A 26940-nucleotide genomic window follows, 5' to 3' on the forward strand; every position below is an offset into this window, starting at 1 on the left:
GGTGACAAAATAAATATCTATTGTTTAGACTACCCTGTCTATGAAATTTTGTTATGGCAGCCCAAGCTGACTAAGACAAGCATCAATAATGTTAAAAATAAACTTCTTGAAGTTTTTACAATTAGCATTAAGAGTCATAAATATATTTGCTCATAGCCTTCAACTCATGAATTTGTTTCTAGAAATTTAACCTAAGGAATGAATCAGGGATAAAATATAACACCTTTTATGCTAAGAGCTTTATCTCATCTTGATATATTACAGTGAAAAATTGGAATGAAAATCCTAATCTTCCAGCAGCAGAGATCAAGGAATGAATTATATCACACATAAGCATTCTGCAACCATTAAAAATTATGTTTGGGGAAAAAAATTATGTTTGGGGGCACCTGGGTGGCTCAGTCAGTTGGGTGTTCAACTCTTGGTTTCATCTCAGGTCAAGATCTCACTTGTGAGTTTGAGCCCTATGTAGGCTCCAAGCTCAAGTGCAGAGTCGGCTTCAATTTCTTTCTTCTCCCCCCTCTGCCCCTCCCACTTGTGTGCATGCTCTCCCTCTCCCTCTCAAATAAATAAATAAAATCTTTTAAAAAATTATGTCTGGGGTGCAGACTGGCTCAGTTGGTAGAGCATGCAGCTCTTGGTCTTGGGCTTATGAGTTTAAACTTATTGCAGAGAGGGCTTATTTAAAAAAAAAAAAAATTCATTAAAGGAGCCCCTGGATAGCTCAGTTATTTGAGCAACAGACTGTTGGTTTTGGCCCAGGTCACAATCTCAGGGTTGTGGGATTAAGACCCATATCAGGCTCCATGAGATTCTCTCTCTCCTTTTCCCTCTGCTCCTCCCCTTCCCACCCTGCTAGCACTCTTGCTCTCTCTCTCTCAAATAAAGTCATTAAAAATTATGTTTAGGGAGGAGTACCTGGGTGGCTCAGTCAGTTGAGCATCTGCCTTCCACTCAGGTCATGATTCCAGGGTCCTGGGATGGAGCCCAGCATCAGGCTCCCTGCTCAGTGGGGAGCCTGCTTCTCCCTCTGCCCCTGCTTCTCCCCTGCTTGTGCTCCTCTCTCTCTGTCAAGTAAATAAATAAACTCTTTAAAAAAATTTTTTTAAATTATGTTTAAAGCATATTAAATATTATGAAAATATCGTGAAATGTAGTAAGTGGAAAAAGCAACCCATGTTACTATAAATAATTTATATACTACAAATATAAGCATAAACAAAAGGCAGAATACACATATAATAGTAATACATAATATGTAATAAACATATGCAAAGAATAAAACCCAATATGTTATCATTGGTTCTCTCTTGGTAGTGGGATTAGCATTTTTTCTTTCTTTCTTTCTTTTTAGGATGTTTTCTCCCTCTCTCTTTAAAGGAATTTTGGAGAGGGTGGAGCACCTAGGTGGCTCATTCGGTTAAGGTCCAATTCTTGATTTCAGCTCAGGTCATGTTCTCAGGGTTGTGAGATATATCACTGAGTTGGTGGGGAGTGCCCTCCAGGTTGGTCTGGGAGCCTGCTGAGAGTCTGCTTAAGATTCTCTCTCCCTCTCCCTCTGTCCCTCCTGCCCCCCCTCACTAATCAATCAATTAATAAAGAAATTTTTTTTAAGTTACAGACATAATACATCTTGTCATAAAAAAATTAAAAAGTGTATAAAGAATCATCATTTCTCTATTCCCCCTGCACCCCAAAGGCAACTGTATACTGTGTTGCAAACTGTGTATCTTTCCACACAGTTTTTGCCTCTGTGACTCATATAGATGTCTATGAGATTACTCTATACATATATTATTGTGCAGATTGTTTTTTGTTTTAACATTAAATCCTGCACACCTTTTCATTTCACATAGCTAGTTACCTCCTTCTGTTTCTTTTCAAGTTGTTCCATTGTGTGGGCGAAATTATCTTACTTTAATCAGTACCCTTGAAGGACATTTTGATCGCTTCCAGTTTTATGCTTTTACCACAATAGAGCCACCATCAGGAGTAATACCAGTTTTAAGTCAGAAAGCCTAAAAAACATTGAAAAATCAAAAAGGGAAAGATACCATTTCGTATTATTTCTTTTTTACCTTTAAACTTCTCTGTATTTTTTAAAATTTTGCAATAACATATGTCACTTACAATTTGAAGGGGAAACACGAAAACTAAAACCAAACGTTCATTAAAAAGAAGAAAAGGAAAGAGAAAACAAGAAAGAAACGGAAAGCAAACAGAGTTGTCCCTGCCCTCTTGCAGGAAGCCAGGGCTGGATGGAGGGAGGGGCGGGCAGGCAGGGCCTGCACCAATCACAGCTCAGTTGATAGGCAGAGTCAGGAGATTTGAAGATACTCCCCGCCCCTCAAACGCCTCCGGGCTCAGTTTCCTTAACCAGCCAGGAAACCCGCCTACGCCCAGCCTGCCCGCCGCTGTGGGCTGCTATTGGCTGCGATGTAACCCCGCCCATCTGCCTGCTCATTAGCTGCCGCTGTTTACGTAAGAGGAGCCTGTTGCCGAGCGAAAAGAACTGCTGAGCGAAAATGTGGGATTGTGACCCTACTGCGCGTTTGGGTCAAACCACCGTTAGTCCACTTCCTGCCAAATGCCAGTCTCTGTGCTCCAGAGTTTTAAATTTTAATGGTTAGATCACCTTTCTTGAGCACCCACTATCTGCCAGTTTCTGAGTCAGATATTTTAAAGTAAGAACAGTAACACGTAAATAATAATAATTACAGTTTATTGAGCACTTGATCTGCGTCAAGCGTTGTTAAGGAATTTGTATGCATTAGCTCTCATCCTCACAACAACCTCTGGAGGTAAATTTGATTGCCCCATTTTATACAGCAGGAAACTGTATAGAGGAGTGAAGTGACTTTCCTAGGTTCACACAGCTAGAAAGGGTTAGAACTGGAAACTTCAATCCCTATATCCTGACTCCAAGTCCAACTTATTTTCTGGGGGGAGTGGGTACAGAAGTCTTTCAGTAGGAAGAGATGGGACAGGATGGTGACAAGGGCCAGAGACAGGATGGTGACAAGGGCCAAGGACAGACCTCAGGGCGACTGTCTGAAAATGGGAAGTGCAGGACTTCTAGGAGTGGAGGAGAAAGGGAAAGAGGGAGAGAACAGAAGAGTAAAATCAGTTTTGTTTTGTTTTGTTTTGTTTTGTTTCTGGGAATGTGAGGCTCCCAGGGTAACCTACAATGGTGCAAGTGGCCCTGCAGTGGGGGCTTGACAAAGGTTCTGCCTCTGCCCTGTGATCAACTTTCTGGGGGCCCTCAAGCTTCCTGCCTGTGAGATGAAAGAGTAAGCCAAAACGACGGCAAGTGCATTCAGGCTGGGAGGTCTTTAGGGAGTCTGGCCTCTGCTGGCATCGGAGGAATCCTCAGCAACCACACGATTTTTATTTAGCTGTTGCTTGGACTCTTTTCAGGACCTTTAGGCGGTGGCATGGGACCTGACAATCCTATAAACTCAAAATGGTTTGGGGGTGACCCTCAATCCATTCTTTTGCCCAGTCCGTTCTGAACTGTAGCAGAGTGTTGCCAGCAGGGGGCGCCGAGGGCTCACTCAGCCGACGCAAGCAAACTGAAATTCTTCGGGAATTATCCCAAACCACCCAGCTGGTCAGTTTTTGTGTTTTATTTATTAAGAGGGGTGAGGTTTTTGAAACCTGATAGTTTCTGTCCACAGTACACAATTGATGAAACTGAAGTATACTCATTGCCCAACAGGAGTCCTCTCTACAGTGGCTCTGAAGGGTTGGAGCTCATTTCAGTTCCTTTGTTTTACAGATGAGGAAACAAATTCTAAAAGCTAAAAAAACAAACAAACCCAAAGTCACTTGGGTTGCCTAGCTAAAAACTAGCACTAGCACCCTAGGTGCCTGACTCCTGGATAGTGGTCTTTGGAGACAATTGGCTATGTTTCCTAGAGTCTGTGGCTGTCCTATCCACTAATGCACAATTCCAAAGGACAATTGCACTTTTGGTTGTAAGGTTTCACAGCTCAGGACCTGTCAGCCAGAAGAATCTTCCTAAGCACCTAGCACAATGCCTACCTACAGAGTAATTAAATGTGTGAATGAGACATGGAGGGTGGGTCTGATTTATCAAACCAGTCGGAGTTAGGTTTCTTTCCTGAAAGCTCCCCAAAGGCAGGAATTATATTCCGAGGTGGGGGGTGGGGGAGGGGCGGTGAAAACAATAAAAAGAGCTCACAGAATTACAGATGAGGTGATAAATCACAGCCCCAGGTATGGTCAGGGTACAAGATGATTATAGCAGAGTGATTCCAGAATTTGGGATTAGAAAATTAACTCAGGAAGAATGAACACAGAACGGATGAGAATCCCATTAGGGTTAAAATCTGTGAGAGGGTCTGAAGCTGAAGAAACCTCAAAAACATTTCAAATCCAATCTAGATGTATCTTCAGGGCTGGAATGTGATTGAAGAATAAAAAAAGCTTTGGCCAATCAGTGGTCTCAACATAGCTGATGCAAGAGTCAAGTGAGTATGGCAACAGGAGGTGGAGATCTTAACTGAACCAAAAATACAAGGTGTGGGGGAGGGAAGGAGTAGGCCCAGCCTGTGTCACCAGGCCATGCCCTGCTGGGCAAGAGGCTTCCCTGCTGGATTTCCAGAGCCCAGGACAGAGGTGGGTATACACTAGCTTGCCAATAAATATTTACTGAGTAAAAGAGAGAGGGAAGAAATGGGAGCCCTGACCAGCAGATTTGTTCTGAGTGGAGCTGGTTCGGTGATTCATTTTTTCACTGGATTCTCTTGCTCAAATTTCAATTGCTCTAAGCCACTGTCAGATGGTGACTTGGCTTTTCATGGAGGCTGTCCTGTAAAGAGGGGTGTGCTGGCCCACCAATTACAGGCCACTTGACAATTATATTTGTCACTCTCAATTAATATATTGTAATTCCGCTTTTTGCATTCTTCCCTTGTGCCAGCCTGCTTCTTACAATTCAGGTCCTTCTCTCGTCCTTGGTGTGTATAGTTTTTGCTTTGGAGTCATTTCTGCCTGGGTTTGAAATCCTTACTTGACACATTATTAAGCTATCCTGGCCGACAAACCTCTTGAGCCTCAGTTTCCTCATCTGTCAAATGGGCATAAAGCACACCTCACCAGGTTGTGGTCAGAGTTACATGAAATATTAGATGTATCCTGGACTGTTGTTGGAGCCCAGTAAATGGCAGTATCTGTGCCTCTTCTGAGCTTTCCTTCCTTGGAGATTGGGTCACAAAAGTGCATCAAATTGAGAATATCAGTATCCTTTGTGTTTCCTTTTCACAAAATCACTAACTTGGTATGTGAAGTCAGGGAATGATTTAGTGGCTTCCTTGAAGTTTCTAAGGGACTATTCTATGGAGTCACTCATTTATTAATTCAAAAATATTTGCTGAGGACCCACTGCCTGCTAATGGGGAATACAAAGGCAGTTAGACACTGCCTCAAAGGAGCTCTGGCACAGCCTGGTGCAGTCAAAAGAAGATATGGTACAACCTTGACATGAAGCTCTACCTTTCTGAGCTCAAATTTCCACACTTTGCAAAAGTGATCAGTGACATATTCTATTGTCAGTTAGAAGGAAGCGGTAAGACACACCGAGATGATAACAAGGCTGCATCAAATTTGGAGATCAGTGGTATAAAGAGGTAGAAACAATGTGTTAAGAAGTGGAGGAGTGGAAGAGATCTTTTTCAGCTGATCTGAAAAAGCAACCTTTCTGTAGGAAGTGGTATTTTGAGGGCTTCATTCACACAAACACGCATGAAAGAATTGAATGCTGGGTAGGATTTCAGTGGGCAGAGATTTGCAGAAAGAACTACTGGAAGAAAGGTTTGAAGGCCAAACAAGAAACATGGATGTGGCAGGTGATAAGACTGGAAGGGTAGATTGAGGCAGATCTTGGCAGATATAAATGTCAATCTAGAGGTTTGACCTTTATTTTGTAGCTGATGAAATGCCAGTAAAACTTTTTGATCTCAATATTGACATTACAGGGGCACCTGAGTGGCTCAGGCAGTTGAGTGTCTGACTCTTGATTTTGGCTCAGGTCATGATCCCAGGGTCCTGAGATTGAGCCCTGAGTCAGGCTCTGCACTCAGCAGGGAATCTGCTGGAGATTCTCTCTCCCACTCCCTCTGCTACTCCTCTCTCTCTCAAATCAATAAATAAATCTTTAAACATTGACATTACAGAGTAGATTTTAAACATGAAATCTGGGGGCACTTGAGTGGCTCAATTATTTGGGTGTCTGACTCTTGATTTCAGCTCAGGTCATGATCTCAGGGTGTGGGATGGAGCCTCATGTCAGGCCCCACACTCAGCTCAGAGTCTCCTTGAGATTCTCTCTGTCCCTCTGCCTCTTCCCCTCCCCCTGCTCGTGCTCTCTCTCTCTCTCTCAAAATAAATAAAATCTTCAAATAAAAAAAAGAAATCTGAGTCTGACATATGCTAATTTAGAGGGGAATTCAATTCAAGGAACGATTCAGTCACCAAGGGCATATTATTAGCAGGACACCCTTGGTGGCATAGGGCAGAGACAAAGAGGTCAAGACACAGACTGTGCCCTAAAGGAGCTTATAATCAAGAGGGTCAGATAAGACATGTACACAGAAAATTACAATATAAAGTAGAGCGGGATACGTGTTATAATAGAGCCCCAGCCCAAGTGTCTTTGTTGCCCAGCAGAGGGTGAAATTCATTTCCCTCTTCCAAGAGCTGGAGGCAGGAGACCAAATCAGAGGGTCATCCTTGGAATGGTTAAGCCTAGTCTCAGAAAACCTCAAGAGGGAAAACTGGAGGTCATCTAGCCCACCCATGATTCTCTATCCAGGATAAACAGTGACTTTGAAATGGAAGCAAAAAGTGGAGGTCTGAAGAAAAACTGAAGGAAGAGACTGTGGGAAGGAGATGAATTCATTTTGAGGTGCTGAGGTGCTGGTAGAAGTAGCTTACTCCCAGATGGAGCGCTGAAGGCCAGGAAGTGGATGAGATCAGGGAAGGCCAGAATGTCTGGAGAGAGGAGGGATAAAAATAGAAACTGGGGAACACCCACGTTCTAGGGAGTCAGAGGAGGAGTGGCCAGAGAGAGAGAGAGAGAGAGAGATGTGAGAAAAGACCCAGGAGAACACCTTGTCTCAAAGTTTCTAGAAAGGGAGTGGCAGGAATGGAAGACAAGACTGGAGGAGGCCCCGAGGAAGCAAACGAGAGGAAACTGCGACATAGGGATTGAGGTTAGACATAGGGTTGACAAGAAACTTTCGATGAATGGCTTTTCCAGGGACTCCACCATTAAGATGGATTCCCCGTGCCTGGTACATTTTAAGGTGGAGCTCTCCCGGAGGCCAGGGGGACAAGGCTGTGCCCTCTAATCTCCAAAGATCTGGGGTTCAGCTCTGTAATTAGCACCAGCTCTCCTAACCCTAACCAGTCCCTGCAGGAACTGAAAAGCTGAAGAACGTACTTGGGAGGGATTTACACCCGGCTCACCGGCCCAGCCCGGTGAAGTCCCGTTTCATCACGCAGCCCTAATGACTCTCTTGGCTGTCACTCTCGGCTGATACTGCCAACAATCTGACTAACCCCTTTTGCAAAAGTTTGCAGCATTCATCCGGGGCTGACTACAGCTCCCAGAGTTCCTGGGCGCTTCCCGGTGCCGATTGGCCGAGCCGTCGGTTCCAGGGGATCGTGTCGCCCCCGCCTCCCCGGGAAACAGGCATCTGATTGGCTGCGGCGCGGGGCTTTTGTGTCCCCGCCCTCCCCCGGGGACCGCAGCAGGCTGAGCGGCGCTGCTAGTGTCAGAGCCGGGCGAGCGCTGGCAGTTCCGCGGCGGGGATGCTGAAGAGCGCTGGTTTGGCGAGCAGCCGTGGCCACTGCGGACTTCCGAGGCACTCCGGGCCGTGAAAACCCCTGGGCCGAGGCCAATCCCAGGCTCCCGAGGCCATTCACCGTTCTAGAAGCCGGCCGAGGGGAGAGTCCGGCGGAGAAGCTGCTGTCCGGATTCTGGGCTTTCGGAGTGTTCTGGAACCCCGAGAGACACCCCGGGGCTCTAGAACCTCCCCAGCGGCCCCCAGTCCCCGCTTCCTGTGTGCGTCCGTCCCAAACCCCCTCGGGTGCACGGGTCACCGGCGAGCAGTGGCCGGATCCTGGCACACACCATGATCGTTGCAGACTCCGAGTGCCGCGCAGAGCTGAAAGGCTACCTGCCGTTCGCCCCGGGCGGCGGCGGCGGCGGCCCCGGGGCCGGAGAGGTAAGCAGCGGCCGAGCGACGCCACTCTTCCTTTGAGCCCCGAGCTGCAGCCGAGCTTCGGGCTGTCCGGAGCTGAGTTTATGAGCACCCCCACCCCGCCACAACCGCCCAGGCTCGGGGAGGGGGAGCGGAGCGCGTAACCTAGGAATGGGGTTGCATCAACCGGCTGTCTCGGCCCTCTCCGCCCCCTCCCCCCGGGGCTGTGGAACCTTCCTTGGCTCCCTCGGACTCCTGGCCAATGAGAGGGGAGCCTTCTCGAGGTTATCCTCGGTTTGGGCTCTTGACGGGAGAATCTTCAAGTCCAGGCAAACCCCGGCGGCTGCGGCCCGACCACTCCTCCTCCCCGCCCCCTTCCGCGGATTCCCTTCCTCTAGGCTGGGGCTGGCGCGCGGAGGACTCTTTCTAGGATACGTCCCCATTCCAGTCTCCCAGTGCGGGCATTGAGGCACCTGGGACGTGCCAGGGAAGGTAGACCTCGCCCCCCACCCACACCTGCACCCCCGATTTGGAGCGGGGGAGCGCGGGCGTCCCGGCGGCGGAACGAAGCTGGGGGATAAGGGGAGAAACTCTGGGCGCGGCTAGCGCGCATTAGGCTGCGCCCTACTAAGTGGTCTGAGGTCGCAGAAGTTTGTTTCTCAGGGACTCTTCGCAGTGAAGCTAGGAATGGGCTGGGCCTAATCTGACACACCTCCTGCCTCCTCCCCACCCCCCTCACCACCACCGACACATCTATCTTACCGTTTCTTAAGCATCTACCAGATGCCGGTCTCCGGGTGTTGCCTTTTCTGAGTCCTCAGGACTAAACTAGCAAAATAGGAGCTACGCTGTAGCCTCGTTTTCCAGGATGAGGAAATTGAGGCCCAGGAGGGGCTGTGGAGAGACTTCCGTCACTAGTCCCACCAAGTAGCTCATTCTTTGGCCTGGGCTTCTCTAGGATTCCCTAGGGTGCTTGGCACTACAGAGAGTTTTGCTTGTTTTAGTTTCCAGTCCTGGAGCTTGGAGCAAGTGTATTGCTGGGCCTGGGAGTGCGACAAGTGCTAGTCCTGAACTGTGTGACCCTGGGAAAATCGCTGACTTGTCTGAGTCACTTGGTTTCTAGGAGGTCTTACCTCCAGCGGTGGATGGTTCATGTCCTGGGTTTTCTGTGAGCTTGTTTATCCTTCCCCATCATGTTTTTAAATTTTTTAAATACTTTTTAAAAAATATTTTGTTTATTTATTTGACAGAGAGAGAGATCACAAGCAGGCAGGCAGAGAGAGAGGGAGGGAGAAGCAGGCTCCTTGCTTAGCAGAGAGGCCAATGCAGGGCTTGATCCCGGGACTCTGACATCATGACCTGAGCCACCCAGGCGCCCCTTCCTGAACATCATGGTTTGAGAACTCCAGGGGGAGGAATGAAACCCACTCCTGTCATTTCTCTGCCCAGTGGCACCCAGTCACTTTACTCGGAGTCCATTTCTTTCTGGTGGGGGTTAAGGGGGACTCACATTATCAATGAGGATCCCTGGCCACTAGAGGGGAGGTGCCTGGTTCATATCCCAGTCCTCCCATTCACTTGCTGTGTAACCTGGCCCAAGTGATCATTTCTCCCGTCTGCAGTTTCTTCCCATGGATATTTGATAGCATCTCTGAGGATTGTTGGGAGAAATGACAGAATACAAGCAAAAGCTAAAGCACAGTGCCTGAAATACAGTAACTGAGTCAGAGATGCTGGGTATCGTTAGAATGTGGTCATTTCCCTTTCCCCAGAGTGTGTCACAATGGGGTGCCTGAACCTGTCCCTCTTGCCTGAGGGGCGAGTTGGCCCATCCCTCTCTGGGAAGTGGCCTGGGGAGAAGAGAGTGCCCCAGGTGGTCTGGGCAGGCTCTAAGGGAGTGGCCTTTAGATGGAAGCCACCTGTCAGCAAGGGAAAGATGGTGATATCTGAACCCTTTCCACATAACTCTTCTCTCTCAAGAAAAAGAGGACCTTGGGAAGATGCCTGCTTTATGCAGAATCGTTAGAAGACAGTAGGGCACTGAACTTAACAGAGCCCGATTCCCAAGGGACACCCAGATAAACAGACCCCTCAAGTCCCATCACTTCACCACATGCCCTTAACCTAAAGGGGTCAAGGACTCCAGGACTTGACTCTAGGACTGGTAGTATGTATTTAGAGCCCTCTTGGGCTCTAGAATCACTTCCTCAAACATCACTTCCTCAGGGAAGCTTTCCCTCCCCCACCCAATAAGTCCTTCCTACATACCTTCTTTCAGTCCCTCTTCTCAGAGGCTGGAGCGTTAATCCCAATTATAATGGAACAGTCATGTGATCAGCATTTTGCATGTCTCCTGTGCTACACTAGAAACACTCTGTAGGTCACATCCCCAGCGTGGTTCTTCGCCCCTAGTAAATGCTTCTCTTAACCCCCTGTTGGCTTAACTGACCCTCATGACCTGTGCGTGCTTCAAAGTCAGATTATGAGCTGTGCACGTCTGGAGCAGGACTCCAAAGGAGCCTCAGTGAGCTTTCTCTGAAGAAGGAAAAATAAGCCCTGTTTCCCTCAGGGTAGTTGTGAGAAATCAGCCAGATCGTCTGTGTAAAAGCACTTAGCCTAGGGCCCAGCCCATGGCTCTGATCACCCCCTCTCCTTCCAAGGCTGGAGGTAGCAGGCAGCTTGGGCTACGGGGTCTCCCTCTCCTGTGTAAACTCAGGCAGGTACTTGAGTTCTGCAGACAGCTGTCCGAGGAGTGGGGTGCTGGCAGTCTCTGCCCCTTCCCAGCTGGCGGTGGGACTTCATAGGTGTGTGTAGCTGAGTCCTGGGATGGGGGTTGCAGGCTCTGGATAGGATACCGAGAATAAAGTCTGGGGCTGCTCCAAGAGACTGTTGTGGGTGGTGGACAGAACCCTTAGAAGACAAACCGAACCAAGTTCACATCTCAGGCTGGCCACTTGTCGGCTGGTGCTTAACCTCTGGACTCTTAATCCTTCCGTGGGTGCAACATAGAGACCTCCCACCCCCACCCCAAAACTGATGAAGAGTAGATGGAACCCGTGTGCAGATGCCCGAGCTAATATAAAAGATAACATTGAGCTAGTGTCTAAATTAGGCGCCAGGCACTGAGCTTGAGGGGTGATTATCCTCTTTTTACAACTTGCCTGAAGCCTTCCCTGCTCATTGCCCCCGAGAGCACTGTCTGACTTCATTGTTACTGAAGATCCAGTGTGTGTCCTCCAACGGAGAAAAAAACCCAATATCCAGATGTCATGACCGGGAGCCGTGGATCCCCGGGAACATGGGCAGGGAAGAGGAGCTTCTCCTGTTAATAAACCACAGGTGCAAAGCCTGACTTGACCCCTCTGAGACTTAATCATCATCCGTAGAATGGGAGCCCTAGGAGGAGGAGTCGAGCCGACATCGAAGGGCAGGTGAAATGCCTGGCTGATGGTAATCAGTGGTGCTACCTACCATTGGCTGTTGTGACTTCCGACCTCAGGAAATAGAAGGCTGATTTGGAGGCAGCGTCTCTTGGCAGCGGGACCCTGTCCTGTTTGCTTCCCCTAAAGTTCTAGGTGTCAGGGTCAGAGAAGCTTTCAGGGTATTGGAGCTCTGGATTGGAATCTATGTGGTCTTGCTTTCAGGATTTTGTATTTTCTGTTCCCTTCGGCTGGAATGCTTGCCCCCTAGATCTTTATGGGCCCTGCTGCCTTCTCATCAACTCATTTAGATATTTGATATTTAGATATCAACGCAAAGATTACCTCCCCTGTAGCTTTCCCTGTCTCCTCAGACTAATATATGGTATACCCCCACCCCATCATACACTCTCTCGTTGCTCTATTTCATTTACTTTATACAATCTGTGCTTTGAAACCCTGTTCATCATCTGTCATTCTCCTTTAGATCATAAATTCTCTGAAAGCTGAGACTGTCTTTTCATTCCTGTTCTCTAGCTGCCTGCATTATAGTCATCAAAAATATTTGTTGAATGAACAAATTAATTCTGGTTCCACCTGGAAAGCACTTAGCATGGTGACTTACACTTGAGAAAATGATCGATAAAGGGTGGGAAACAGTGGCCTTCCACCCTGGCTATAAATGATGCTGGACCCCACCCAGTTAAATTAGAATTGCTGGAGGTGGGACCTTGGCACTGGCATCTTTTTAAAAGCTTCTCAAAGGGGTTTTGTGCTGCTCCCGCTGAAAAGCCCTTGTTTGAAATTACAAGGAGGTGGAGGTTAACGATTGCCAACTGCTGACTTTTATTAAGTGTTCTGGCAACAGAGGTACTGAGGTAATGGCTATGGAGCATTATCTCATTAAATCCTCATGACTGCCCAGTGAAAGTGGGTAATATTATCCCCATTATTTGGTAGGGAAACTATAGACTCCATAGGTAGCAGATAATAGGTATGGAGTTGACCAGTGGCCCCAGGTATCCCAGGCCAAGAGCCTGTATCTTTTAAATGTACTCTACAATCATCATCATGGCTGTTACCATCATCACCATCATCGTCATCAGGACTGAATATGGTGGGTCCAGACCTATCACCTGGAGACCCACAGGTATCAGTTCCTTGCCTTGACCAGTCCTGAGGCAAGTTTTAAAGTATGAAGGAGTTCCCAAGGCTGTTCCCTGTACTTCACCTGTACCCTGGGGGGCCCTCCAGGTCCCCCTCCCCAACTGTCTCCTGCCCTCCCCAGGCTGTGGTTTTCTATCTGTCCTCAGGTCCCCTGAGGGAGAGGTCTGGGTTGTGGAGTCAGCAGTCCTTATCTCCCACTAGACAGAGCTGTTAACCTTTTTTTCTTTGGTGAGGGAGGAGGGATGCTGAATGAGTACTTGGAGATTGCTGGGATTTCTGTGCTGGACTTGGACCAGCCAGCCCTGGTAGCACCCAGAAGTGTGGGCTGAAAGGGGCCTGAGCAATTAGCCCAGCTATCTTCTCTGTCCAAGATTAAGGCCCAGAGAGTCTAGGTCATTTTCTCGAAGTCACACAGCAAATTAGTAGTAGAATTGGTACCAGGACCTGGGACTTCCAGATCCCTTTGTTCTTTCTGTGTGGTCTTTGAGAGTCCCAGAGTTCTGCCTCCCTCCGGGGTCTTTTGGCCTGGTGAGAAGGAAGGTTCAATTATAATCTTTAGCCTCTGGACACCTGGGGATGGATACTCAGTCTCGTTTCCAATGAGGAGGGGAGAGTTAGGGGCACACTGTCTGTGTTCAGTGAGGGTGACTCTGGTTTGGGTAAACTATTTCCGAGGCCAGTACTAAGAGCCCCCTTCCCAGTTAACCAAAACAAATGAATAAATAAAACATCCTCTCTGAACCCCACTTCTCAGACTAGGAGCAGATTTAGTGAGTACGTGACTGATGGTTTCCAAAGAGGCATTAGAATAGTTGTACCAGCAACCTTCTGTGCCCTGCTTTGAATCCCTCTACTCCGCTCTGCTTTCTCTGCTTTCTCATACCAACCCTCACAGGTTGGTATGAATGACCTGGCCCCACTCTCCACAAAATGTGACCTGGCAGTAGGGAGATCTGAATCAGACAATTGTAAGACAATGTTTTCAGAAGCAAAAGCACCAGGAATTGTAGGGTCACAGCCTAGGGTCAGAAGAAGGTTTCCAGACCCTGGAAGACTGTGAGTTAGTTTTGCAAAAGGAGTGACCAGTGGGAGCACAGTAGGCCTGAACCTCTCATTTCCCTGGAAGGTTACGGGAGCTAGAGGCAGGGTTTTAAGCCGGTTGCTCAAATTTGCACTTAAGAAATATTCCTTTGGCTGCAGAAAGTTTGCCCTCCTAGAAACCACCAGTGTCATGGACTCACTGCATGGGCTCCTCGTTCTAGAGGTGTCGCTCAGGCAGGATGTTTTCTTTATTCATTAATTTGGGCGAGTATCAGTAGGAGAGGGCAGGGCAGTGGGGGCAGGGAGACCATGGGTGAGACTGTTGGCTGCGGGGTGGAGGTGGGGTCCAGACAAGAGATGGTTATAGTCTATGAGGTGCTGGTGGTGGGAGGGATAGAGAAGTGACCATAGAAGACAGCAGGGGCTTCGATTAGGATCCATAGGAATCTAAGGTGCTTGCTACTCTGGCTACAGGATGCAAAACGAGGGGGTTTCTTGGGATCTCCAGGGCTTCTCAAAGGGTGGCCTCCTAAAGATGTGCACCATGGTGTCTGTATATTTCCCTTCCCCACGCCCCTCCCACCCAAAACTGGGGCTCCCAGTTCCTGAAGAACTCAGCCTGTGGGGTGAGCCTTCTTGCTTACCCTTTCTCCACCTGCCAGCAGGTGGTTATCTCCCACCTGACTCCTTCATGCAGGGTGTACCAAAAGACTGGTTTTAAAAGCTCAGCGTGAGGGCACCTGGGTGGCTCAGTGTGTTAACCCTCTGCCTTTGGCTCAGGGTCTGGGGATATCGAGCCCCGCATCAGGCTCTCTGCTCATCGGGGAGCCTACTTCCCTCTCTCTCTGCCTGCTGCTCTGCCTACTTGTGATCTCTATCTCTCTCTCTCTCTCTGTGTGTCAAATAAATAAAATCTTAAAAAAAAATTTTTTTTTTAATTTAAAAACAACAACAAAAAAAGCTCAGCATGGCCTGTTGGGTAGAAGGAGAAAGCTGAAGAGAGAACTCTACTCTTAGTCCTCCCTTCTACCTCCAGTAACCGTGATGTGATTCCTTCTAGGAGCAGAGGGAAAGCCGGGCTCGGCGAGGCCCCCGAGGGCCCAGTGCCTTCATCCCGGTAGAGGAGGTAAGCGTGGAGGGGGTAAGGACTTCTTGGTTCTTGGGAAGAAAGGACATGGGACATTGTGTGGGTGGAGGTCTTTTCCTGTCTCTTGAAATAGCAGCTTCAGGTTCCTGACTCATTTAACCCACAAACAGCTCTCTGAAGCACGCGTATCAGACGTTGCTGGGAAGAAACAGGCTCAAAGAGATAAAGTGATAATGACGCAGCTAGGTAATGAACAAACTTTTGATTCCCCAGAGCGAGGCCTATTCTTTAAAAAGACAGAACTGTCTATATTAACTGTTCCTCCTCGACTATACATATATGACATTTTTTTCTCAACTTGAAGAGTAATATTATATTCATTATAAGAAAAATTTTAATGCCTCAGAAAGCTCTAGTCTCCTGTAATCTTGCCTCCCACAGAGGTAATCACTGTTCCTTAACATTTATCACTGTTTCTTGGACTTCTTGTCATATGGAACCAAGGTCATGGTTTACAACATTTGGGGAGGAGGGGGTTATGGCCATATTCTTTATTTTTGTCACTTAATACAAGAGATAACCTTTCATCCACCGAGTCAGATCATTCATTCATTTATTTAACAGATATCTGTTGAATGATTAATCTGTGTCAGGCACTGTTGTAGGTGTTGGGGATACAGCAAAGAACAAGTCAGACAAAAATCCTTGCTGTCAGCTGACATTCTAGGATGGGGTTGATGGTGGCAGGGACACCTTTGAAATACATGCCCAGGAAAATTCTAAAAATAAGTTTCCTCCTATTTCTTTGGCCTTCGGTGAACAAAAATAAATGTTTTGTTTTGTCATCCTGTTTGCTCTCCTAAATGTGTAGCCAGGTAGTTAATGAGCTGTTAACAAATGTCTAACCTACCCCCCCCACCCAGTTCCCTCTCCACCCTTTGTAAATGGAAAGCAAACAACCACCTGCTGATTATTTGTATCTAGCCCAGAATTTTCAACTCAAGTATTGTCCTCATATTTTATTTTTTCATTTGTAAATAATCGGTCCTCTTTTATAATGGAGGAAATAAATGGGCCTTTTTGGTAATCTGGATTTGAATCCACGTTCTGTCATTTGCTAGATCTGTAACCTGAGCAAGGAAGTCACTTAATGAATTATCTTTTCCTCCCCTATTTTCCTTTTTTTTTTGGACATGGTGGTCATTTTGGGTTTCTTGGCTTTTACAGTCCCAACACAATGAGTGCGTTGGTCTCTTTGGTGCGGAGAGCGGGCCGGGAACCCATCCTCTCGCCTTTGTTTGGCAGGTCCTTCAGGAGGGACCAGAGAGCCTGGAGCAGCACCTGAGGCTTGAGGCACTGATGTCCTCGGGGCGGGTGGACAACCTGGCTGTGGTGATGGGCCTGCACCCTGACTACCTTACCTGCTTCTGGCGCCTGCACTACCTCTTGCTACACACAGATGGGCCCCTCGCCAGCTCCTGGCGCCACTACATTGCCATCATGGTAAGCCTGTCGGAGCCCAGCCCTTGTACAGTTGGCCACGTGGGGGGATTTGGTCTTCAGGTCTCTTTGCTGGGCGCTTTTTGAACCCATTTCAGAGGCTGGGAGGAAAGGCTGCCCAGAGCAGAGGAAAGCCCTAACTATCTGATCATCCACAGAGTTCTGGATTCTGAAAAGAGGCCTTTTTTTTTTTTTTTTTTTTTTTTAAGTAGGCTCCACACCCGGGATGGAGCCCAGTGTGGGGCTTGAACTCACGACCCTGAAATAGATCAAGACCTGAGCAGATATCAAGAGTTGGATGCTTAATCAACAGAGCCACCCGGTTGCCCCAGAGAGAGGCATTTTAGTCAGAATCAGAAAACTGAGGCATGAGAGAGTCAGGTGACCTGCCCACGGGAGGACAGCACACTAGTGCAGCTGCTGGGGTTAGGACCTAAGTGTCCTCCCTCTCTGGCAATAGTGAGGCCCGCGATTCTTCCCTCCATGGGGTATCCACCCCGAACAAGGCTCTGTCCACCCTTTCCACAGGCTGCCGCCCGCCACCAGTGTTCCTACCTGGTGGGTTCCCACATGGCCGAGTTTCTGCAGACTGGCGGTGACCCTGAGTGGCTGCTTGGTCTCCACCGGGCCCCTGAGAAGCTACGCAAGCTCAGTGAGATCAACAAGTTGCTGGCACACCGGCCGTGGCTCATCACCAAGGAGCACATCCAGGTGCCGTGGGCAGAGAGGCACAGGGAGCACGGGGGCCGGGCTGGGGCATGTCAGGCAGTCAGCCCAGGGCCAGGCATTGAGCAAGTCTGCCCTTCTTTCCTCTCCAGGCCTTGCTGAAGACAGGCGAGCACAGCTGGTCTCTGGCCGAGCTCATCCAGGCCCTGGTCCTGCTCACCCACTGCCACTCACTGGCCTCCTTCGTGTTTGGCTGTGGCATCCTCCCTGAGGGGGACTCCGAAGGCAGCCCTGCCCCCCAGGCACCTTCACCCCCCAGTGAGCAGAGCAGCCCCCCCAGCAGGGACCCACTGAACAGCTCTGGGGTAAGTGATGGGTCCAGGTCTTGTGGGGAGAGGAAGCTTGCATGGCCTCCGGTCCTCGGATGGAAGCCACTGCTTCCCTGTCTCACACTGAAGGACCTCAGAAGAGTTAGTTGACTTTGAGACTCCGTTTCCTCATCTGTGAAATGAGGCTAAAGAACCCTACTTCACAGTGGTGGTGAGGAGTAAATGGTGGGTCCCTCAGCATGTTGTGTCAGAGGCTTAACGTCTCCTGGGTATTAGCCCTTTACCAATACAAAGTTTGCCTCTTATCCTATAAAGCGGCCTTGTTTGTTTTAATATAAATTTATAGATACTTTAACAATCCCTTTCCTGTGCAGGAAGTTGATGCTTAGAGAAGATAGGCCTGTCCCATATCTTCTTAAACTTTGCTTTAGAAGACACAGGCCTCACGAGCCGCCCAGCTCCATGGCTGCCTCAGGAGGCAGTAGGCCTTTGCGATCACTCAGGAAGGCCTGGCTTGTGGGGAGGATGTGTGGGGTTTCCTGGGGCCGAGGAGTAAACGGTCACTGCTGGGTCCCTCCTCCAGGGCTTTGAGGCTGCCCGGGACGTGGAAGCTTTGATGGAACGCATGAGGCAGCTGCAGGAGAGCCTATTACGGGATGAGGGAGCATCCCAGGAGGAGATGGAGAGCCGCTTTGAGCTGGAGAAGTCAGAGAGCCTTCTGGTGACTCCCTCAGGTACAGGATCGCAGGCATCCCAGGTCCAGGGTCTTCCCCCTTCTGACATCATCTCTGCTGGGGAGTAGGCAGCTCCGTGCATGGCAACGCTTATATTTTGAAGGTGGCCATGTCTCAACCACTTCTTCTAAGAGGTTCCGAGCGTGGGCTTTAGGGTCAGATCTGGGTGAGAATGGTGACCTGTCAGCCCTTCTAGCAGTGTGACCCCCTGATAAGTTACTTCCTGTCTCAGGGCCTCCGTCTCCTCCCATGTGAAGGATTGGTTTGTGAGGTAAATGGGACAATGGAAGCAAAGCTCTTAGCACAGAGTAAATGGCTTCACAAATGACTAGTGTTGCCAGAGTTGCTGTTACTATTAACGGGGGCCTCATCCCCAGGTCCATGGGCCTGCCTCATCTCCCTCCAGCCACCAGGTGATTAATCACGAGTAGGTACCCTGTACTCCATGCCTTGGCCTCACTGTGGCCTCTCTCTGACATCCTTAGCTGACTTCCTGGAGCCCTCTCCACACCCAGACATGCTGTGCTTTGTGGAGGACCCCACGTTTGGATATGAGGACTTCACCCGGCGAGGGGCTGAGGCGCCCCCCACCTTCCGTGCCCAGGTAGGCCCTCCGGGCTCTTCTTGGTATCACTCTGGGTTTACAAACAAGCAGGGGCTGGATGGGTGGAGTGATTGGAGAGTCAGGCACCTTCTCCTTCAAGATTCCATGAGGGAAACAGAAGACCCTAGATCATGACAGGGCCCATCTGTGCCCTAAGCTCAGGGGATCCTGATCACAGGGAGAAGACCATCACCAAGGTGGATTCTCCATGGCTTCTTAGGCCCAGACCAAGCAGCAGGTTAGATTTGTGGGGCGGGAAAGGGACGTTATAGAGAGCAAAGTTGTGCTCCAGAGGATGGGGTCCCTGTGGCCAGACTTGGGCCCCTAAGATTGTACTCCCTGACCCCTTTCCACGTTTCTCAGGATTACACCTGGGAAGACCACGGCTATTCATTGATCCAGCGGCTTTACCCGGAGGGTGGGCAGCTGCTGGATGAGAAGTTCCAGGCAGCCTACAGCCTCACCTACAACACCATCGCCATGCACAGCGGGGTGGACACGTCCGTGCTCCGCAGGGCCATCTGGAATTACATCCACTGTGTGTTTGGTATCAGGTAAGCTCACGGCCCCTCATCCAGTGCATGTGCACAAGTCCTCAGGCTGAGCTCAAGAGCTTCTTTCCTTTTCTATTTTGTTCTTTCATTTTCCCTTCCTCTTGCCTATACTGTTTTTCAAAGCAAATTTATTTCATTGCCGATTATAAATGATACTAGATGTGTGGACTGTTTGAACCTTGGAGATGAAACTCTTTAATCCCACCCCCTAGAGTGAGAGAGAGAGAGGGAAGGGAGAGTGTATTTCCATTCCAAATGGGACTTCTTCTCTTACAGTAAATAAGGACAACATAAATGCACATTGGTAGGAGACTTTAAATAACGTTATATCCACACAGTGAAGAAGTACACAGCTATTATAAATTATAATAATGGTCTCTTTATATTGCTATGGGAAATTGTTCAAAATGTATTGAGAAGAAAGAAAGTTGGTTACCGACCAGAATCTTCCTTTTGTTTCCCTTCTTTTTTTTTTTTTTTTTGCTAAAAATGTGTGCGTACATGGAAAATGTGTGGAAGGCTACACACTAAAATGTTAATTAATAATGGTTGTCTCTGGATAGTGTGTGATTAATTACATTTTCATTTCGTTACCTAAGTGTTTCTTGATTTTGTTTTTAAAGGTTTTTTATTTATTTATTTGACAGAGAGATCACAAGTAGGCAGAGAGGCAGGCAGAGGGGAAAGGGCAAGCAGACCCCCTGCTGAGCAGAGAGCCCCATGCAGGCTTAACCCACTGAGCCACCCAGGTACCCCATGTTTCCTGATTTTTTTTTTTTTTTTTAGATTTTTATTTATTTATTTGACAGAGAGATCACAAGCAGGCAGAGAGGCAGGCAGAGAGAGAGGAGGAAGCAGGCTCCCCACTGAGCAGAGAGCCCGATGTGGGGCTCGATCCCAGGACCCTGAGATCATGACCTGAGCCGAAGGCAGCGGCTTAACCCACTGAGCCACCCAGGTGCCCCGTTTCCTGATTTTTTAAGTAGATTTTTTAAATTGATAGAATCATGCTTGATATATTCTACAACTGGCTTTTTTTCACCTAATAATCTATTGTGAACTGCCTTCCTTGTCAGGATGAATAGATCTTTTTATGCTTTTTTTTTTTTTTTTTTTAAGATTTTATTTATTTATTTTAGAGAGGGAGTGAACAAGAGAGAGCATGAGCAGGGGGGAAGACAGGGGCTGAGAAAGAAGTAAGTTCCCCACTGAGCAGGGAACCTGATGTGGGATTCATTCCCAGGAGCCCGGGATCATGACCTGAGTCAAAGGCAGATGCTTAATGAACTGAGCCACCCAGTGCCCCTCCTTTATGCTTTTTAACCACTGTGTGGTGTTCCGTTATGGATGTAGCCTAACTCAACCACTTTCCAGTTATAACTAGTTCACTGTTTTTCACTATTAAAAACATCATGTGCACTGACTAGCCTCACACTAAGTCCTTGTAGATGAGCCCTAGGTGTGAAATTACTTGTCAAGAATATACACAGACCAATTTTTAAAAAAAATTTTAAATTTATTTTTTGGAGGGCAGGGAAGGGGAGAAAGAGAACTTTAAGCAGGCACCATGCCCAGTGTGAGCCCAACCTGGGGCTCTGTCCCACAACCCTGAAATCATGACATGAGCTGAAATCAAGAGTCAGAGGCTTAATTGACTGAGCCACCCAGGCACCACCCCCCCAATTTTATTTGTTTGTTTGTTTATTTATTTATTTAAGTAGGCTCCATGCCCAGGGTGGAGCCCAATGCAGGGCTTGAACCCACAACCCTGAGATCAAGACGTGAGCTGAGATCAAGAGTCGGACGCTTAACCGACTGAGCCACCCAGGTGCCCCCAGAACGATTTTTTTTTTATTATTTGAAGAAATCTCACTCTGATAACATTGTGGGAAATTCAAAGAATTAAGGAACCAAAAAAAAAACCTTTCAGGCGCCTGGGTGGCTCGGTGGGTTAGGCCGCTGCCTTCGGCTCAGGTCATGATCCCGGGGTCCTGGGATCGAGTCCCGCATCGGGCTCTCTGCTCAGCGGGGAGCCTGCTTCCCTTCCTCTCTCTCTGCCTGCCTCTCTGCCTACTTGTGATCTCTGTCTGTCAAATAAATAAATAAAATCTTAAAAAAAAAAAAAACAAAAAAACCTTTCCCCAAATTCAGCTACTTCACAACCACATCCACATCCTGTGACATTCTTTCTCGGTTGCTTTTCTTCTTTCTAATGTAGTTGCTTTGTGTAGTTGGAGTTATGATGGTTATGTTTTTTAAAATGTATGTTTGATGTTTCCAAAGAGAAACAACTAGATTTATAGTAAATTTAGAAAACAGAAATAACAGGGGTGCCTGGGTGGCAGTAGGTTGAGCCTCTGCCTTCAGCTCAGGTCATGATCCTGGGGTCCTAGAATTGAGTCCTGCATCGGGCTCTCTGCTCAGCGGGGAGCTTGCTTCCCCCCTCTCTTCCTCTGCCTGCCTTTCTGCTAATTGTGGTTTCTCTCTCTGTCAAATAAATAAATAAAATCTTTTAAAAATTAAAAAAAAAAGGAAACAGAAATAACAAGAAAAAGAAATAGAAATCATCCATGATCCTGCCTACTCTTATTATTGTCAAGTAGTTCTCTCCTGTCTTTTTTCCACAAACAAATAACGAAAAAAGACATAATTTTACAAACACAGGATTTTTCTCCCTCCTCATTTCACTTATTTTACTCATGTAATCAAATGTGGGCATATTTTGGGACGCCTGGGTGGCTCAGTTGGTTAAGCAGCTGCCTTCGGCTCAGGTCATGATCCCAGCGTCCTGGGATCGAGTCCCACATCGGGCTTCTTGTTCTGTGGGGAGCCTGCTTCTCCCTCTGCCTCTGCCTGCCACTCTGTCTGCCTGTGCTCGCTCTCTCTCTCTCTCTCTGACAAATAAATAAATAAAATCTTCAAAAAAAAAAAATGTGGGCATATTTTAATGAACACATGGTCTGGCTTTTCTCATTTAATGGCTTATTCCAAGCATCAAAAAAGTCCAAAATTTTTAGAAAGGTCCATGTCTCTGTGGAAAAATGTGTGTTTATGTATTCCTAGCTGTAAATTCTGTTTCACTGAGTAGATTGAGTTGTGCTTAATTGAGTGTCCTCTTGCCGGTCATTGACAGTTTTCCAGTCCTGGGGAGTTGGAGGAGGGACAGGTATCTTAGAATGTTGCCCAGGCTGCTTCTGCCCAGCACACAGGTCAGGGTCTCCCCCGCCCCACATTCTCCAACATGGTCCTCACTCCTCTGCCTTTGTCTACTGAATCTGTCCTCCAGTTTTCCACCAATCTTCTCCATCCACACAGATCTCTGATGACTCACTGGCTTACTGGGCTGGAGAGTGACAAAGTGGCTTCTAGACTTGTCACCAACTTGCTCTCTGACTTAGAACAAGTTAATTACCTTCTCCAGGTCTTAGTTTGCCCATCCGTGAAATGAGTACCACTTCCTTTTCTCTTTCTCTCTTCCTTCTCCAGGGAAATCCTTTGTACTGTCCCATCCATGGCCTTTCCTATAGTGAATATGACCTTGGAGCTGGGCAGAGCTGGGTTTGAATTCCATTCCCAGGACAAATGACTTCACTTCTCTGAATCTCCCTTTTAGCTATAAAATGGGCCTGATAAAAGTGGTGTATTGTGTATAATAGTTCTGTATATAGCATATCTAGTATTTCTGAGGATTCTCTGAGTACGCGTCCGTACAGCACACGGCTCATACTCAATACAGCAGCTCATTCTCGACATTCTTTGGAGTGGTCCCCGGCCAGTCTAGTGGCCTGCGATGTATGACATCAGCTATTTTTCTAAGAGGAACCAAGTTCCTTCTTGCTTCCTACTTTCTGCTTTTTCTTGCCACACTCTGTTCCTCCTTCTCTAGGGTGGGGGTAGGGGAGAAGAGTCACTTGGAGAGTGATGCTCTCGGGGTCTTTCCATGCAGATATGATGACTATGACTACGGGGAGGTAAACCAGCTCCTGGAACGGAACCTCAAGGTCTATATCAAGACTGTGGCCTGCTACCCCGAGAAGACCACGCGAAGAATGTACAACCTCTTCTGGAGACACTTCCGCCACTCAGAGAAGGTACGGTGTGTTGGGTGGGGGGTGGGGGTGGTCAGGACCCGATGTGGTAACCCAGACAGAGCCTTCTGCTGCTTTGGACGCCTGGGTGTACCGTCCTGGCTTCAAGTCCTACTCCACTGTGTGGTTTCCGACTCCATTTACTCACCTATAAAATGGGACTGTGCCTCACGGCGTCCTCAGTGGTAGCCAGGAGGACCTGGGTTCAAATCCAAATTGTATCACTCAGTAGCATGGTGACCTTGGGCCAGTCACTTTGCCCCCTAAGCTTGTTATCTTTACCGCAAGAGCAAACACTGCCTGCATTTTGGGGTTGCTGCGAGGGTGAGATGAGAACATGAGTGCCCAGGGCCAGCTCTTGTTTTTCATTTTGTGAGGTAAAGAGATGAGTCAGGCTGGGGATGAATGGGCTGGAAATTCCTCAGCTGCCATTGTACCAATGTGCTCGGAGCCTTAGGAACAATCAGGGTGTCTATATGGGAGAAAAGGAAAGGCGAGTGGTCCAGGCACGTGGCGGTCTGGGAAGGTTGGGGATGGCCAGGAGTGACATCAGTTGCCCACAGGTCCTTGTCTGTGCCCCAGGTCCACGTGAACTTGCTGCTCCTGGAGGCCCGCATGCAGGCCGCCCTGCTCTACGCCCTCCGTGCCATCACCCGCTACATGACCTGACTGCGAGCAGGATCTGCGCCCCGAGCAGCTGCCCCTGGGGGCATCCTCCTCCCTGCAAGGACTTCTCTGTCTGGAGATGGACCTGATCCCTCTCTGTCCCAGGCCCTCCCACCCCACTCTGGAGGTGGGCCTGTGTGCAACATGCAGCCCCTGAGCCGTACCCTCCCTTTCTCTCACTGGAATGGACAGGATCGTTGCACTGACTCTGGGATCACAGTTCTACCCCTGGGAGCTGGAAGGGGACTAGCAGATCCCCAGGGACCATGCCCTCCGTCCTGCCCCTGACCTCAGAGGCAGAAGGCTCAGGAAGGGAAATGAGCTGAGCTCAGATGCATGTACCCAGCAGTCTGGGCCGCAGGCATCACCAGTCCTGTGGCCTTCCTGGCCTGGGAAGTCTCTGGCTGGGCCAAAGAGGAGAGGGACAAGTACCTCCAGGGACTGACACTCCAAGCAGCTTTGCCTTTCCTCCTCCTCCCTTGCTCCCAGATCTCGAAACCTCTCCCTTGCCGTTCACCCATCAATGTGAAAGTCAGTGTCACAGCGGGACTGTGTGTTCCGCTCCCCAAAAGCCTGTTCTGACAGGCAGTCTGAACACCCCTTTTCCTGGGTGGCCCTAACCCTGGTTTAGCACCTTTGACCTTTGACCTCCCCTTCACCCTCTTACCCATTTCCCCCCTGCCTGCTGGTAGGAGGCCCCAGAAGAGAGACCAAGCCCCTCAAAAAAGTAGATTATCTCTAGAGAGTTTGGGGTGTCTATGTGTCCCTTTGCCTTCCGAAGAGAAGGGAGTATTACCAGTGCCCTATTTCTGGTTCTTTCTTGGGGAGGTTCTTCGGGACCTCACCTCGATAGCCACAGTCAATGCCTGAGAGGAGGACAGGAAGAAATCTGTTCTCCCCAGAACTGCGCCAGCCCTGCAGAGACTGGCTCCCCACTCTCCTGTCTCCCACAGCGCTGCCACAGACCTTGTCCACCAAGTGAGCCTTTCTGGGTGGCTTCAGAGTCAGAGTCAGGAGACCCCAAGGTTCTTGTCTGGGTCCTGCCCAAACTGGCCAGCTGACCGTGGCTACGTTGCCAAACCTCTTCGACCTCTGCATAGATAGTTGCAAACGGGGGGCCGGGACTCTCTGTGATGTCTGAGTCTACTCTGGGCTGCTCAGGCCAACCTGCCAGCTGAAACTGTAAATCTTGCAGAATCTCAAGAGGCCTCTGGGGATAGCCCGGCCTTGCAGGCAGTCTCTCCCAGCTGCCTTCCTAGGACAAACCCCCCACCCCATCCCCCATCCCCGTTTCCATCCCTGCCTTGATTTTAGGTGGATTGCTTGGAGGCAGAAGCAGCCAAGGACCGATCCCAGGCACTTTTCTGTAGCAAATAAGCTGTGAATGATGACGTCCCTTGCCCCTCTTCTGACAGTATGTGCCTCCTCTCTGCCCAGTGGGGAGGTGACTGAAGAAAGGCAGGGGACATGCTGCTGCTGCTTCTGACCCTCCTCTCTGGAGAGGGGTAGGAGAGGAGCCTGGTCAGTGTGCCACATTTCACACCCATGCAGGCATGGGGAAGCAACCGGCACCCCCTGTGGGCCTCAGAGCCCTCCCTGCAGTGAACCTGGGCAGGAGGGAAGAGGCCCCAGCATTGGGGTTTGGAGTCTAGAAGGGACATGATAACTCTGTAAATGTCCCCCGGGGTGGGTCGGGAGGGGGATCTAGTGTTCAAGTGCAGAAATCTTTGGCTTTGCTACCAGTTCTGTATGATGAAAAATAAAAGTTCACCAAGGTTTTGTTTTGTACTTATTGTCAACGGGCTGTTTTTCCATTTGCAAGGGTCATGGTTCATCTCTTAGCATCAGCAGGGAGCTGGGGTTGCATCACGGACCTGACCTCAGCTACCCTACCCTGCTGGGCACTTGTATCCAGTGACTGCAGCTCTGGGAGTGGTTGGCATTAGAAGTCTATCCTGACCCACGGGTGCCCAGGCCACCACTCATCTGTGGCTGGTCAAGCATTGCGGAAGAATAACAGCCATGTTACTTTTCTTACTAAGCCTGGCCTTGGGCTGGGTACTTGGAAGCCATTTTTCTGAAAGTGCAAGAGAATTTAGACCCAGGGGTATAAAGTGAAGTTGCTGAGGCCACATAGGTCTTCATTGGTGGAGCCGGGATTCCAACCAGGGTCTGCCTGACCCTGAGGCCTCAGCATTTCAACTTGCTGCTTTTCCTGCTATGGGGTCCCCCTGTTGCAGAGGGAGGCTTTTGAGAATCTCTGGGAACCAGCGTGTGCCTTGCCCAACCACAGTATGCTTCCTTGCTTCTCATCACTTCTCCAGCGCCAAGGAGACAGAACCAGCTGAGAAGGGTTAAATGGGATCTCCTCATTGTACCAGCACCATTTAGTAGCTGTGTGATTTTGGTCAATCTTCTCTGGACACTGGGAACTCTAGTAAGCATATCAGGGAAACCACATTATGACTAAGAACCAAGACCTCTTCTGTTGGCCACCCACTTCCTCTAAACACTGCTGTCAAAAAATGAAAACTGGGTCTCCTCCAGGAAGCCTCCCCTGATTAACTCCATGTTCCCTTTCCCTTTACCCTCTTCATTTTTTGTGGTGTTCTATCTACTTGTTCTTCCTTCTAAAGTCTTTTGAGAGGATGTGAGAGAACAAACCAGACTGGAATAGAAAACTTGGATTCTGGTCCTGACTTAGCCACTTACTACCCCTGGATTAGGGGAGAGGGTTGATTAGTTTCACGGGGCCTCAAGTTTCCTCTGCCATAAAAATAGAGGCAGTATGTCTTCGGTTCTTCTCCAGGTTGCATTACTGAATGACTTTTGCCAAATGTTTTCATTTTTTTAAATT

At 48.7% G+C, this 26940-nt stretch overlaps 1 protein-coding gene across 1 annotated transcript; it reads left to right on the forward strand.

Annotated features, from left to right (window-relative positions):
• Positions 1-7762: 7762 nt before the first annotated feature.
• LOC111143115 (sestrin 2) lies at positions 7763-25871 on the forward strand. Its single transcript, XM_022496599.1, has 10 exons — positions 7763-8252; positions 14916-14981; positions 16248-16445; positions 16971-17153; positions 17261-17473; positions 18021-18171; positions 18657-18775; positions 19139-19329; positions 23276-23420; positions 24000-25871. Exons 1-10 carry the CDS (start codon positions 8160-8162, stop codon positions 24084-24086), a joined length of 1446 nt encoding a protein of 481 aa, XP_022352307.1. The 5' UTR covers positions 7763-8159; the 3' UTR covers positions 24087-25871.
• Positions 25872-26940: the final 1069 nt, after the last annotated feature.

Source organism: Enhydra lutris, unplaced genomic scaffold, assembly GCF_002288905.1.
Source record: "Enhydra lutris kenyoni isolate GAN:26980312 unplaced genomic scaffold, ASM228890v2 scaffoldscaffold9, whole genome shotgun sequence".
NCBI classification, from domain to species: domain Eukaryota; kingdom Metazoa; phylum Chordata; class Mammalia; order Carnivora; family Mustelidae; genus Enhydra; species Enhydra lutris.

Coding starts and splice junctions, on each gene's coding strand:
- LOC111143115 (XM_022496599.1), top strand. CDS start 8,160: ATGATCGTTGCAGACTCCGAGTGCCGCGCAGAGCTGAAAGGCTACCTG. Junction 8,253..14,915: donor GCGGCCCCGGGGCCGGAGAG/GTAAGCAGCGGC, acceptor GATTCCTTCTAG/GAGCAGAGGGAAAGCCGGGC. Junction 23,421..23,999: donor ACTTCCGCCACTCAGAGAAG/GTACGGTGTGTT, acceptor TCTGTGCCCCAG/GTCCACGTGAACTTGCTGCT.